Genomic DNA, 14925 nt, shown 5'->3' with positions numbered 1-14925 from the left:
GGCCTCATTAGCCTTCTTAGGAGGCCAAGGCTGCTGCCCATGGGCTCTTCTCCCTAACTTCCCACAAATCAAATCTTATTTCACCCTTTTCTCCCTTCTGTCTTAAAAGAAGTATATCTTATCTCCATGTGTCCATATACATCTTTTATTGAATTATTTTGATTTTTGCCTCCCACTCTTTTGGGAGCTCCCTCCTTAATTAACCACTGAAAGTTCAAAAGTGTCTATAATCTCTCTCTTTCCGCCTGCACTTTCCTCTCTCAGCTCCGCTTCATTAAGTGCCTACGGTCTTGTGTGTCGCTGAACGACAAGGACACATTCTGAGCAAACATCGTGGCCAGATGGCATCGCTGTTCCATATTGGGCGTATGGTGTAACCTGCTGCTCCCAGACTACAAACCTGCCCAAGGTTCTATGGTGCTGAATGAGGGGTGTGGAAAGCTGGAACACAAGGGTATTTGTGCATCTAAACAGAGACACTGTACAGCATTAGAATTTTAGAGACCACTGTTGTACTTGTGGCCCATTGTTGATCACATGAATGCTTTGCTCCAGGAATGGTGCTAGGTGTTTACATCTACCATATGGAGTCCCTCTAGTAACCATTAGTACCCATTTTACAGGGGGGATTACGGTCCTCAGCAGTTGGGCAACCTGCCCAAGGCTGCAGATAGTAAGCCACAATTCAGTGGCCACCATTGGGCTTTGTCCTCTGTGCTGCCTTCCCCTTCAAAGCCAATACCTTAAAGCCAAATCACGGATAGCAGTTGTCTGTTTTTCTCCTGACTGCTTTGCACCATCAGCCATTTCCTTTGAAACTCCCTCCCGTTTCAGCTTCTGAGGCACTATGCTTGCCAGACTATGGAATATTCCACATCCTCTCCCACCTCTCCCTCCTCCATGGACACTTTCGTAGACTCTTTTGCTCCCATGGCTTCCACCTCCACCTGCAGCTGGTGGGTGACCATCTCATTTGTAGTTTTCCCAGTCTCCTTCCGGGGGGTCCCAGTAACAACTGGCCAGGGGTGGACACTGACACCACTAGCAGCAACCACAGTCACTTCTCAATAATCTGAATAAGAGGCTTGGCGCTTGTAGCACAGTGGTTACGGTGCCAGCCACATACACCGAAGGTGGCGGGTTCGAACCTGGCCCGGGACCAGCTAACCAACAATGACAACTGCAACAACAACACTAACCAATAGCTGGGTGTTGTGGCGGGCACCTGTGGTCCCAGCTACTTGGGAGGCTGAGGCAAGAGAATTGCTTAAGCCCAAGAGTTTGAGGTTGCTGTGAGCTGTGACGCCACAGCACTCTACTGTGGACGACATAGTAAGACTCTGTCTCAAAAATAAAAAAAAAAGGAAAACCAATCTGAATAAGACACATTCTTCTAGACAGAAGGGCACACAGAGTCAGGAGTGAGTGGCTACTCTGAGCCACACCACCTGTCCCCATCACACCCAAAAGTTCCAAACCTAACTCTGTGGAGCTGAGACTCTGCAGAGGGTAGGGATCTTGACATCCCCACCTCCTCATCTCCTGCAGTGCCTGATGAACTGGAGGTCAGTCCTCTTAGACCTCCACTGAGTCTCACACCCAGTTAAGAAGCCCTAAGTCCCACTGTTCTGTGGTCCGCTCTTCTCTACCCCTCCACTGCCACCGCCTTGCTGAGCCCTTCCTCCCTCAGTTCATTCTGTCCAGACTTAATTTGTGGAGAGAAGGGTGTTATAGAGTCTCGGGCATACTAAATGTGCTTTGCAAAAGCATATTGTCAAATCGTCACTGTTGATTTGTCTTCCTTTTGTATTACTGAGTTTGACATAGCTGACAACGTCACATAAAGGCACTAAGTTTTAGATGTGTCAGAGAGATGTAAGTTTTTTAAAAGTTGGGATATATTAATATTATTCTACAGGATATTTCCCAACTTCCTCTACCTGATACTCAGGAATTTGCTCCCTGGCTTCAAGACAGCAAAGGTCTCTGTTCTCATTCCCTAGAACTCACTTTTCATGAAAATACAAACAAAAAGCTTGTCCTCCAAATACCATTTGTTCTATTCCTCTTGCTCTTTGTGACTCTCCCTGTACACCCTCAACCACCCTTTACTGTCCATGGATCTCTGCTCCAGGCACCAGCAGCCAACATCCCCAAAGGCTTAGACATTTTCTTTCATCACCCCCCAGGCCCAGACAGACTTCTCCAAAGAGATCAGTTCAAAATAATGACTTACCAAGTTATCCAGAAAGGTTACCATCTCCTAGGAAAGAAAACACACACACACACACACACAATCAAAAATTGTATCCTCTCATCTCAGCCTTTGTGATGGGCTGCATTGTGGCCCCCCACCATTCCTACATTGAAGTCCTAACTCCTGTATCTCAGATGTCGACCCCTGAAGACAGGGTCTTTAAAGAGGTGATTAAGGTAAAATGGGGTCCAATGGGTGGGCCCTATAGTCTTTATAAGAGATTAGGACACAGATGTACACAGAGGTGGCTATATGAGGACGCCAAGGAATAGGTGGCCATCCACAAGCCATGGAGAGAGATCTCAGGAGAAACCGGCCCTGCCAACACCTCAATCTTGGACTTCTAGTCTCCAGAACTCTGCAAAAGTAAATGTCTGCTGTTGAAACTGCCCAGTCTGTGGCATTTTGTTATGATGGCCTGAGCTGGCTCCTGTATCCTTGGAGGTGGCCCCTGCCTTTCCCACATCCTCAGTGAGCAAGCAGACATCATGCACGCATGGTGAATTGTTCCCTGTATGTCAGTCTGCATACCTCACTGGGCCATGACCCTGTAAGATGGTAACCCAGCCTCTTTCCTGAGTGCAAGCGGAGACAAGTGCCCTGCAGAGCTCACCCGTGTTGCCCCAGTATCACTATTGGGACACTGCCCTACCCCCAGGACAATGTGCTTCCACCACTTGTCCCTGACAGACACTGGCTTCTTTTGCTGAGTGTGATGTCTTCCAAGTCCATTCACACTGAGGCAAGCACCAGGACTTCCCACCCCTTCATGGCTGAGTAATACTTCACTGCATGGACAGACTACATCTTTATTCCTTCATGAACCGATGGACATGGGGTTGTCTCCACTTTTTGGCCACTATGAATAGTGCTGCTGTGAATATTCATATATGTTTTGTAGACATCAGTCCTCACTTCTCTTGAGTAAATACCCAGCTACGGACATACTAGTGATTCTTAACGGGTAGAACAGGAGAAAAGGAGCATCACACTTTATCTTGTTTGTTTTTGGTAAAAGGATTTTCTTTAGGAGAGCAGTTCTCTTAAGTGATCCAACGTTATCTGTCTCGAGAATAGATTTTGACAGAAGTAATCAGGGTCATGTCCTGGTTTATGGACAGAAGTAGGAAGAGGTGGGCCACACAGTCACAAGTGACTTTGGTAGGACTTCGGCAGGACTTTGGGGGACACGAGTATGACCAGGATCCTCAGAGCAGAAGAGGCCAAGACGGGGAGCTGAAGAAGAAGGGGCAGCCCTGACCAGGAATGAAGCTTGTAGTGTGTTCTGCTTCTGAGAGGTCACAGCTAGTGCATGGGGCCGGAGGACACATAAAAGAGAGTTCCACTGGGCCTGTGACTCTGCGATGGAGGCTCTTGTGATTCTCGTGTCACGAGCGGCCATGCCAGTGTGCTGGCCAACCTGGAGGCGGTTTCCTCCTCTGGGCCCCTTCTAGCCTCTGCCTGGCCCTCAAGTCACTTGGAGATTTGAGTGGTGTTCTCTCCTCCCCCAGGGTCTGGACCTCCTGCATGCTCCGTGGTGAGGATCCCCTCTCCCTGGTGGTGCCCACACCTGTCTTAGAACAGGAAGTCCATCCTTGTCACAGTCCCAACACTAACTCCCTAGGTCTGGCCAACAACACTGTTACTGAAATAAAGTGGCTTCTTAAATTCTCAGAATGGAGACACACAATAGTACAGAACTGCTGGTTCTACCACCTCGGCAATTACTTTAACTTCTTCGTGACTCGGTTTCCTCTTCTGTCAATTGCTTGGAGCAGGACCAGACACACAGTCAGTGCTTCATACTTGTTGACAATGATTTGAAAATATTCTCTTCAGTAAGAATCTATAGTCAAATGCTATGAAATGATGCTTCCCTAGGATTTGAATGGCTACCTGAGTTTCAGGCTTATGTTGATGAAAAGCTCAGAATGGAAAAGATGTTACAGATGGTACCCAAGCTCCTTCTTACCTTACATAACACTTCCATGCAATATTCTTCTATTTCTGTAATAAAAAATAAAAAATATAGTTAATTCACATGATTTAAATATGCCAGGAAAACAAGAGTCCTTTTGCCAAAAAGAAATGAAACTCTGGCCGGGTGTGGTGGCTCACGCCTATAATCTCAACATTTGGGAGGCCGAGGTGGGTGGATTGCCTGAGCTTACAGGTTCGAGACCAGCCTGAGCTAGAGTGAGACCCTGTCTCTAAAAATAGCCAGGTGTTGGGGCAGGTGCCTGTAGTCCCAGCTACTTGGGAGGCTGAAGCAAGAAAATAGCTTGAAACTAAGGGTTTGAGGGTTTAAGAATCATCAAGCTGTGAGCTATGATGCCACAGCACTCTATCAATGGTGACAAAGTGAGACTCTGTCTCAAAAAAATAAATAAAAAGTAAAAAGAAAACTCACAAAAACTTATTAAACTATTAGATTGACATAGTCCCTCCTGTTTGCTTTTGTTGCTCACATTTTTGGTGTATAACTGTGAAATCATTGCCAAAAATAATGTCAAGCTTTTCCTATTACAGTAGTTTATAGTTTCAGATATCACATTTAAGTCTTTGATCCATTTTGAGTTGATTTTGGGGTAAGATAAAGGTTCAATGCCACTTTTTTGCATGTTTTCTCACCACCACTTGTTGAAGAGACTGTCATTTGTGTGTTCTTGGCATCTTTGTCAAAGATCAGTTGACCATATACATGTGTATCTACTTCTGGGCTCTCTATTCTGTTCAGTTGGTCTATAGGTCTGTTTTTATCTTTGTATCATACTGTTTTAATCACTGCAGCTTTGTAATACAGTTTGAAATTAGGAAGTGTTAGTTCAAATGCCTCCATCTTTACTACTCTCAGGATTGATTTGTCTACCCAGGGTCTTTTGTAGTTCCATACGAATTCTAGAATTGCTTTTTCTATTTCTGTAAAAAATTCCATTAGGATGTCACGTGACATCTGTAGATTGCTTTGAGCTACTGTTAAAATACAGTAATAGCAATTCCAGAAAGCAAAAAGAAAAATAAATAACAAATGAAAAACAGAGAAAACAGGAGAAAAAATTACTACAGAAATAACTCAAGAAATGTTGCAAGAACTGAATAATAAATGTACACAGCAATGTGGATGAATAAAAGGCGGACACCTGTTGTCCCAGCTACTAGGGAGGCTATGGCAAGAGGATCACTTGAGCCCAAGAGTTTGAGGATGCTGTGAGCTATGATGCCATAGCACTCTACTGAGGGCAACAAAGTGAGACTCTCTCTCAAAAAAAAAAAGGTTATAATTAGAGCAAGATCATAGGTCTCCGTTTGTCCAGGATATTCTCAGTTATGTGTGTTACCTTAACAGTGCCTCTTTTGCTTTTAACAGTGTTCTAGTTTGAATATTAAATTATGTGACCAAGTTATGGCTAGAGAATTCAGAGCAAATGGCACTATATGTGAATCAAATTAAACATTTCAATAAGTACATTTAAAGAAACAGAAGCCCTTAGCTGACTCTCAAGTGAAATAACGCAGACACCCAGGGACAATTACTGTGTGATGCTACCTATGGTTGCAGGGGTCCTCAAGCTTTTTAAACAGGGGGCCAGTTCACTGTCCCTCAGACCGTTGGAGGGCCAGACTATAGTAAAAAAAACAACTATGAACAAATTCCTATGCACACTGCACATATCTTATTTTGAAGTAAAAAAACAAAAGGGAACAAATACAATCACACCGCCTCATGTGGCCCGTGGGCCGTAGTTTGAGGACCCCTGGTAGGAATCAGAGTCCTGGAGTGAGAACAGGGCTGGGGGAGGGAGAGCTAGGAGTTATTATTTAATAAGCACAGACTTTTAATTCTGCGAGGTGAACATCGTTCTGGAGATGGGTGGTGTATCCCATCCCTACTTCCCCATGACTAGTAGTAGATCCCCTCGGGGACAGGCGTTTGGGGTTTCTGTATCCACTGAGAGTATGGGGACATCTGAGGACCAAAGTGTACCAACACAGGACACTGCAGGATGGTAGAGGGGTGAGGCCAGATCCCATTAAAGGGCTGCCCACTCTGGCCTGGGACCAGGGGAAGAAGAGTGGGGTAGAGAGCTCGGATAGTTAGAGGCGTGACCGACACAGGACAGCTACAAGACAGCTAACCCACCAGGAGGCGCAGATGACTCTCCGTAGCCTTTCATGTCCACAGCTAGAACCCGGTAACCTGCCTGGGCCAGAGCAGGGATCTGGAAGACAAACAATTTAGGCATAGTCCAGTGTTGTCTCATCGGTCCTTGGGGGACATCCCCTCCTTGCTTCCTTCTACCCCTCTGTTCCAAAAATGGCTCAAATTCCCACATGGCACTACCTGCTACCTTCACAAGGGGCTAGAACAAGCCCAACTGGATAGGGCTGCCATGGATGGTGGTAGGGTTTGCACACTGCATAAATCTAACAGAGCAGCTTTCTCAGCAAAGCGCACGTCAATTTCTGTAGTCACTACAAAGATATCCCAGCAGGAGGCGTAGTGTGTCATGCAGAAATCTGCCCTCTTCTTATCTGCAAAGGTACCTCAAGGTCCAGGACAGCCCTGAGATCTAGAACCATTGGGGTCATAGTTTGGAAATAATGCTTCAGGGTCAGGTTTCAGCTTCTTCGTGACATTCTAGGCTGGGCCGTACCATCTAGACTTCCCCTCCTCAACCCTCCCCAGAGGGGGGCACACCTTCCCTGGTTTGCTTTACCTGGTACCTCCAAGAGAACCAGCTCTCAGGAAATCCGTGGCAGAGGCACACAGCAGGGCCAGAGCCCAGCTCCACGAAATGCAGATGGACTCCAGGCTGTGGAAGAGAGAGGGGGGCAGGCGGCGGCTGAGCTGAACTGGGCGCCACGTCTGCAGACGGCCACTGTCCATCTCAGTCTGTCATGGGTCTCACATGACCCAACTCTCTCAGCTAAAATCCCCAACTTTTATTTTATTTTATTTTTTTACAGAGTCTCACTCTGTCACCCTGAGTGCCGTGGCATCATAACTCACAGCAACCTCAAACTCTTGGGCTCAAGTGACACTCTTGCCTCAGCCTCCTGAGTAGCTGGGTCTAGAGGCGCCCACTAGTTTTTCTATTTTTATTAGCAATGGGGTTTCTCTCTTGCTCAGGTTGGTCTCAAACTCCTGAGCTCAAGCAATCCACCTGTCTCAGCTGCCCCAGAATGCTAGGATTTACAGGCATGAGCCACTGCACCTGGCTGACTTTTTCTTTTCTTTCTTTTTTTTTTTGAGACAGTTTCACTTATCACCCTCAGTAGAGCACTCTGAAATCATAACACACAGCAACCTCAAACTCTTGGGCTCAAGTGATCCTCTTGCCTCAGCCTCCTGAGTAGCTGGAACTACAGGCGCATACCACCATGCCTGGCTAATTTTTCTATATTTTAGTAGAGAGGGGGCTCACTCTTGCTCAGGCTGGTCTGGAACTCTTTTTTTGGAGATAGAGTTTTACTTTGTTGCCCTTGGTCCCCCCAAGTGCAATGGGGTCATAACTCACAGCAACCTCAAACTCTTGGGCTCAAGTCGTCTTCTTGCCTCAGTTTTTCTATTTTTAGAAGAGATGGGGGTCTCACTCTTGCTCAGGCCAATCTTGAACTCATAAGCTCAAGCAATCCACCTGCCTCAGCCTTGTAGAGTGCTAGGATCACAGGAGTGAGCGACTGTGCCTGGCCAAGACCCCAACTTTGGATGAAGATGGCTGAGGAGAGAAACTAGCCCAACTGCACACACACAAAAAAAAAACAGGTCGCTCTCGTTGTCACCTGAGAAGCTTGAAGAGAAGGTTGTGATGTTGGTTGGAAAAAAACAAAAACAAAACAACCTGGCCTTCCTCTGTACAACGCCTTTATGCTCTCATAGTTTCTGGTGTTGTCCCAATGTATTCTCAAGAGTTTAAACTGGAGGCTGGTTTTGTGCAAGCATAATGGTCAGGTAATGTGCAGAAGGCAACGAGTATGCCAGTAAGCGCCATTTACTTCTTAAACATGAAATGTGTTCAAGCTTTGCTACACCTGCAGTCCATTCAGGGGTGATGAGTGTGGCAGGGATTGGCAGGGCTCACCCTTCTAATGGAAATGCCCCTGCATGTTCAGGGTCACAGTAGACAAATTGGGAACAGCCCCACTTGGCTGTATCTCAGACGACTCCGAGCTGTGCGGGTGCTGGAAGTTTCCTTTGTGATTTTGCAGCGAGCTGTTTTGCTCCAGAAAACAGCATTTTCCAAGTCCTCTCACGGACTGCAGTCTGCTTGTCAGAAGTTGTTCCACAGTCTTCCCTTTAGCACTCTGCAAAATTAACTTTAGAATTCTATCCTCACCCTGAAAAAATGGTTCCAGGTTTGCATCCGATGGAGCCTTGGCTTTGCCTCTGTTCTAACACGAATGTCAACCCAACAGTGCCGAGTAGGGCACATATAACTTTCCCGTCCTCCTGTTTTGATATGTTTTTAAAAGATGTATGTAAAGCCAGAACACGAGAAAGATCTATTACCAACCGAGCGCCGGCTTTGTCGGGAGGCAGTGGAGCTCGGCACGCTGGCACCCTGAGAGCCTGGCTCAGCTGTCCCCCCTCCTCCCGCCCCCATTTCACTGCCTCCGCTCTTAACATTTAGGATGGGGTGGAGGAGGGGCAATGCGTTTCTCATCACAGCCCCGCAAGGTCAAATGAAACTGGCTGGATACACCAACCTCCAGATGATTGTGAGAATAACCCTGTCCACCGTGGTGAAGATTACAGGTCACAAGCCAGCCCCCAGACCCAGAAAAAATGGCCCCCACAACCTTTTGCTACGAGAGAGACAAGATCTCAAGTGACCTCAGTAAACATTCGGCCTCTCAGGAGTGCCCAGTGTTATAGGAGAGACCACAGTAGTTTTCAGGCTCAGAAAAGCTACTGAATACTATCTGGATCACGCTGTCTTGGGATGTGCACTGTGTGCTTAGGGCGCTACCCACCCCCTATCACAGAGCAAGACCACCAAGAGCACTTCTGGGCTCGGCTGTCCAGCAGGAGACTCAGCCTGTGCTGTAGCCACACTTACTGTGAAATCTCTGGGGCATGGAAGGCACTCCATGCTTCTGGGTATTCTTCTGGGTGTCCAGCAAAGAGCAGATGCCCAGTAAATATCTGTGCGTTTCTGCTCCAGGCCAGTGCATCAGGCCATCGGCCCTGGGGCGCCTAGGTGTGGGTTACTATGAGGTCTACGTGCAACATTGCACTTGACCCTTACAGGAGCCATGTGGGGCTAAGTCATGGAAAAAGCCCAAGTGCCCATCAATCCACGAATGGATTAATAAATTGTGGTATATGCACACCATGGAATATTACGCAGCCTTAAAGAAAGATGGAGACTTTACCTCTTTCATGTTTACATGGATGGAGCTGGAACATATTCTTCTTAGTAAAATATCTCAAGAATGGAAGAAAAAGTACCCAATGTACTCAGCCCTACTATGAAACTAATTTGGGGCTCTCACATGAAAGATATAACCCAGTTACAACCTAACAATAGGGGGAAGTGGGAAAGGGAGGGGAGGGAGGGGGGTGGTGGGTAGAGGGAGGGGGATTGGTGGGATCATACCTGTGGTGCATCCTACAGGGGTATTTGCGAAACTTGGTAAATGTAGAATATAAATGTTTTGGCACAGTAACTGAGATAATGCCAGAAAGGCTATGTTAACTATTGTGATGAAAATGTGTCAAATGGTCTATGAAGCGAGTGTATGATGCCCCATGATCATATCAATGTATACAGTTATGATTTAATAAAAAAAAAGGAGCCATGTGGGAACGCATTACTGCCATCTCCTTACAGAGATGTGGGTACGAAGGCTCACGCTTGCCCAAGGCTGCAAACTCAGTTAAGTGGCAACGCCAGGAATCACACTGGGTCTGCCACACAGTGGCTCCAGAGCCGCTGTCTATCCTTATTTTACTCTAGAGCTGACCCATAGCTTAGCTCCCTTCTCATTCAAATGGAGCAAATGACAAATGAAGGAAGATGTTGAGTGACCTCGGAGATATTCCAAAGCTGGGCTCTGGGCCTGCAGGCCAGAGGAGCTCTCCCAGGCAGGTCAGAAACGGGGCCTCTGCAGGTGGCCTTGGCCTTGCCATAGCCCCCAGCACTGGGCATTAATGATCTTTCCCTCTCTTTATCCCCAGTGCAGCTCCTTGAAGACAGGTCTGCCGTGTTTGTCACTGCACCTGACACAGAGGTGCTCGACATACACCTGTGGGTGGAAATACGTTCTCCCCGGAACACAGGCCCGATGGGCATGTGCGTTAGCACCAGGCTAGGCAAGGCCCCCAGGCTGCTGTCAGGTGGGGTGAGGCCACATTGGTCCCACCGCTTTTCATAACCTGATGTGAGGTCCAGGTCGTCTACTGATTCCTAAGGGGTGAGACTTGTGGGAGGAGGTCCGTTACTATGTCCTTATAAATAGTGGATGTTCAACTACACTTAATATTTAGCAAATGTCACACTGATGGTCATTTTGGGTGCCTCGGTTAGAGAGCCTGCAGCCACCTGAGAGAAAGCTTACCTTTATTGTCACGTACCCGTGGCTCATGTCACTTGGATCGCAAGGGATGGGCAGAGGGGCCTCAGTGCTGACCAGCTGGAAGGAGAAAAGGTGCAGTGAGAGAGCCAGCAGCGGCCTCCTTCCAACCCCAGAGGACTGGCAGCAGGAGGGCCTGGGGAGGTCACCTTCCCTGTCTCTCCTGAGCCTACTGGTGAGGGCCAGCCCCGCTCCCCTCCTGTTGGGTGCAAACTCCTTTCCCCACCTTCCTTCCCATTTATGGAGTCCCATGGCTGGGTTCTGGCTGACAGAATGCAGAGGGCCTGGCCCCCTAACCTGCCACCCCAACGATTCTCTGCACTTTTCCCCATTTTCCAGTGGGTGTCTGGTGGGACCCCTCACATAGGAGACAATGGATCCTTCATCAACCTGGCTCCCCCAATGACTTCATGAAGCGAAGCCCTGGCCATAGCCAACTGAACTTCCCACAGCAAGAAGCAAAAATCACTTCTTCTAAATCCCCAAGAATCTGGACTTTAATGCACAGAATTCTTCTCTGTGGCAGTTCTTCAGATGGTCCCTTGGACTTGTGTGGGACACAGGAGGAAAGCAAAGGTCTCAAAGCTGCTGTTCCATCTTTGTTTGCCTCTGTTAATAGGTTTCTCCTTCAAGTCGGCCAAAATCAAACTCTGTCTGCCTTTGTATCAGTCAGCTCGGGCCATCCTCACAAGATCCCACAGACTGTGTGGCCTCATTCACTGCACAGTTCTGCAAGTCCAAGTCCAAGGTGTTGGCAGGGCTGGTTCTCCCAAGGCCTCTCTCCTTAGGAGTGGATGCCTGTGTCCTCCCTGTGTCCTCACGCGGCCACCTCTCTGTGTGTGTTTGTGTCCCGTCTTCTCTTTGGAGGACCTCATTTTAACTTGATCACCCCCTTACAGGCCCTTTATTCAAACACTGGGGGGGGGTGAGAGTCTCAATATGTAAATTTGGGAGGACACAGTCTAGTTCATAACAGAATTCTGTCTGTTCCATGGCACAGACGCACCACATTTGTTTTATCCAATCATCTGGCATCCATGGGCATTTGGGTTGCTCCCCCCCTTTAGCTAATGTGCGCGATGCTGCTGTGAACACGGGTGCACAGACATCTTTTTGAGATCCTGTTTTCAATTCTTTGGGGTATCTACCCACAGTGGAATTGCTGGGTCATATGAGAATTCTATTTTTATCTTTTTGAGGAACTTCCATACTACTTTCCACAGTGCCTGTGCCTTTTTTTAACTTCCCCCTCCAGGAAATCACCCCACCCTTTTTTTTTTTGCAGTTTTTGGCCAGGGCCGGGTTTGAACCTGCCACCTCCAGTATGTGGGGGCAGCGCCCTACTCCTTTGAGCCACAGGTGCCGCCCCCAAATCACCCCTTTTTAAACAGGGGAGAGTGTGTGTTTCTCTTGGGGAAGGCTCAGTCCTCATCAGAGTAAGGAACCTCTCTCTCCACAGCCCTGGAAGCAGGGAGACAGTCCCTGGTGTGTGAACTTGCGTAAACCAAATGTGGTATGTCCATACGATAGAACACTATTCTGCCTTAAGAAAAGGAAGGAAATTCTGACATGCAACACGCCGAAATTTGGGGACATCAAGCTGGGTGAAACAAGCCAGTTACAAGGAGAAAAAATACTGTAGGATTCCACTAATAGGAAGTCCGTAGAAGAGTCAGATTCATAGAGACAGAAAGAAGACGGGGTCTTGCTCTGGCTCAGGGAGGGAATGGGGAGGCTTTGTTTGACGGGAATAGAGTCTCAGTTTGGGATGGTGAAAATGTTTTGGGGGTGGGGATGGTGACGGCTGCACAGCAGCACTAATGCTCTTCATGTCACCAAACCGTACACTTAAACATAGTCACGATGATAAATTTTATATTATAGACATGTGAATACACACATATATACCCACGTGTGTGTACACGTATATATGTATAACTAAACTTTAAAAAACAGGGAAAAAAGCGGGGAGGAATTCCTTTTTCCTCCTTCTTTCCCCTGTCCCCCAAAGAGAACAGGCCATTGGGTTTACTTTCCCAATCTGAGAGGACAGGCATCTGTAACTCGACATGAGGAGGGGACAAATTGCCTGCTCTTCTCTGTTGAGACTTCTAGGCTTGAAGAAGGACAAACTAATGGAACTTGGGCAAGAGGCCTTGAGGCTGTGGAGTCATTAGATGTTTCTTTTTATTTATTTCTTAAAGACAAAAAGTGAGCTGAGCTTGTTACGGACTGAGCTGTTTCCCCCCCAGATTCACCTGTTGGAGCCCTAGCCCCCAGCAGCCCCCTCCGAGTGGGACTGTACTTGGGGATGGGTGGGACCTTTACAGAGATAATTAAGGTGAAGTGAGATCACAAGGCTGGGCCCTAATCTAATCAAGGAAACAGGCATGGGGAGGGTGGGTGAGGACACAGGGAAGGGACAGACATCCGCATGCCCAGGAGAGAGGCCTCACTGATCTGAGACCTCAAGCCTCAGGACTCTAAGAAAATAAACACGTGTGGAAGCCACACGATTGGCTTCCAAACATACTAACACAGTTCCCTCTGAGGCAATGGCTGTGAGCCAGCCGCCCTCCTGCCTCCGCTCCCCTGTGCTGACGGGACCAGGGTGCTGCCCAGCATGGAAACCTGTAGACTCAGTGATGTTGCCAATCTTAGAACAACCCAAAACTTGGGGTGCCTCTAGACCTGGGGGGCAGGCGAAACTCCACAAGCCTTGGACCTCATTAACGGTGTCCCGCCCTCCTCTCACTGCCAGCAGGGTGGAGCTAAATGGTTGCGTCTGAGTGCCTGGCCGGCTGGGCCAGCATGGGTAAGGGCTATGCTTCTTAGAGAAAAACTTCGCAGCATTTACTCTGGGAAGCAAGGTCAGGGTCTTTGAATGTCCCCTTGACTCTGACCCCAAGACCAGTACAAATTCTTGCTCTTGGAGTATCCATTTCCCTGTACACTGGCTGCCCAGAAAGAAACAGGATGTCCTTCAAGGACACGGTGCTGACTGCACAGTGGGTGACAGACCCTATCCAGAGGTGTCCAGAGTCATGCACAGAGCAATGACCTCACGGACACTGGCTTCTCCGCTCACGGTCTTCTCTGCAGATGAGCACAGGAAGCCGCTCACTGCGAGGCACAGTTACCTGCATCCCAGTCACTTTCTCCAGTTCTCTCAGGGCTGTGTCAGTGTCACGGACGAGGATGGTGACCATTCCCATGTCCCGGGCTGGCTTCAGATTAGCCCCGATGTCATCTAAGAATACAACCTGAACCCAAAACAGCAGAGGGACAGTAGCATCACATCAACCAAAGAAATACTCTTGCATAAGGCAGCACACCAGAAAGGACCACATTAAATTGCAAATTATTTTTATAAATTTGCAATTACAAATTATTATTATTATTAGCAGTTTTTTTTTTCTTAGCCGGGTTTGAACCTGCCACCTCCAGTATATAGGGCCAGTGCCCTACTCCTTGGAGTCATAGGTGCCGCCCCAAATTATTATTGTATGATAAGGAGATTAAAAATCATTTTTCTTTCAACCATTTACTCTTTTTTTTGAGAGTCTCAAGCTGTCACCCTGGGTAGAATGCCATGGCGACATCACTGCTCACAGCAACCTCCAACTCCTGGGCTCAAGCAATCCTCTCGCCTCAGTTTTTTGTATTTTTAGTAGAGACAGGGTCTCACTCTGGCTCAAGCTGGTTTCGAACCCGGGAGCTCCAGCAATCCACCTGCCTCGGCCTCCCAGAGTGCTAGGATTATAGGCATGAGCCACCCCGCCTGGCCATCACCATTTACTCTTAAAATGAAAAGCATTCAATTACATAAGCATACACAGAAAAAACACAGATAGATATGTCCCACATACACCATTGGTTTCAGGCAGTTCTGAAACTCCACAAAGGTTAGGAGAGGATAAACTCTTGTCAACATGACATTAACATTCATCTGGGAAAATCAGCAGGAATGAATAAACAAAAAATCATGTCTAGAAAATAACTCCAATGAGGGCAGAGAATAAAACAAATTATGAAGCTACAATAGATAGAAGAGTGTGATACTAAAAAGGAATACAGACATATCTACAAAG

General features: G+C 47.6%; 1 protein-coding gene across 2 annotated transcripts in view; it reads right to left on the bottom strand.

The window, feature by feature from the left end:
* EPHX2 (epoxide hydrolase 2) overlaps nucleotides 1-14925 on the bottom strand; it is a 44768-nt gene that overhangs the window by 18910 nt on the left and 10933 nt on the right. For both annotated transcript variants that reach the window (XM_053578386.1, XM_053578387.1), the window contains 6 exons: nucleotides 13975-14097; nucleotides 10820-10894; nucleotides 6976-7071; nucleotides 6399-6477; nucleotides 4230-4264; nucleotides 2237-2263 (listed from right to left, as the gene is read on the bottom strand). In XM_053578386.1, coding sequence (XP_053434361.1) covers nucleotides 2237-2263; nucleotides 4230-4264; nucleotides 6399-6477; nucleotides 6976-7071; nucleotides 10820-10894; nucleotides 13975-14097 — 435 coding nt within the window. The remainder of the gene's footprint in view (nucleotides 1-2236; nucleotides 2264-4229; nucleotides 4265-6398; nucleotides 6478-6975; nucleotides 7072-10819; nucleotides 10895-13974; nucleotides 14098-14925) is intronic.

The sequence above is a fragment of the Nycticebus coucang genome, chromosome 24 (assembly GCF_027406575.1).
Source record: "Nycticebus coucang isolate mNycCou1 chromosome 24, mNycCou1.pri, whole genome shotgun sequence".
Lineage (NCBI taxonomy): Eukaryota > Metazoa > Chordata > Mammalia > Primates > Lorisidae > Nycticebus > Nycticebus coucang.
This window is presented reverse-complemented; position numbering and strand designations above follow the sequence as displayed.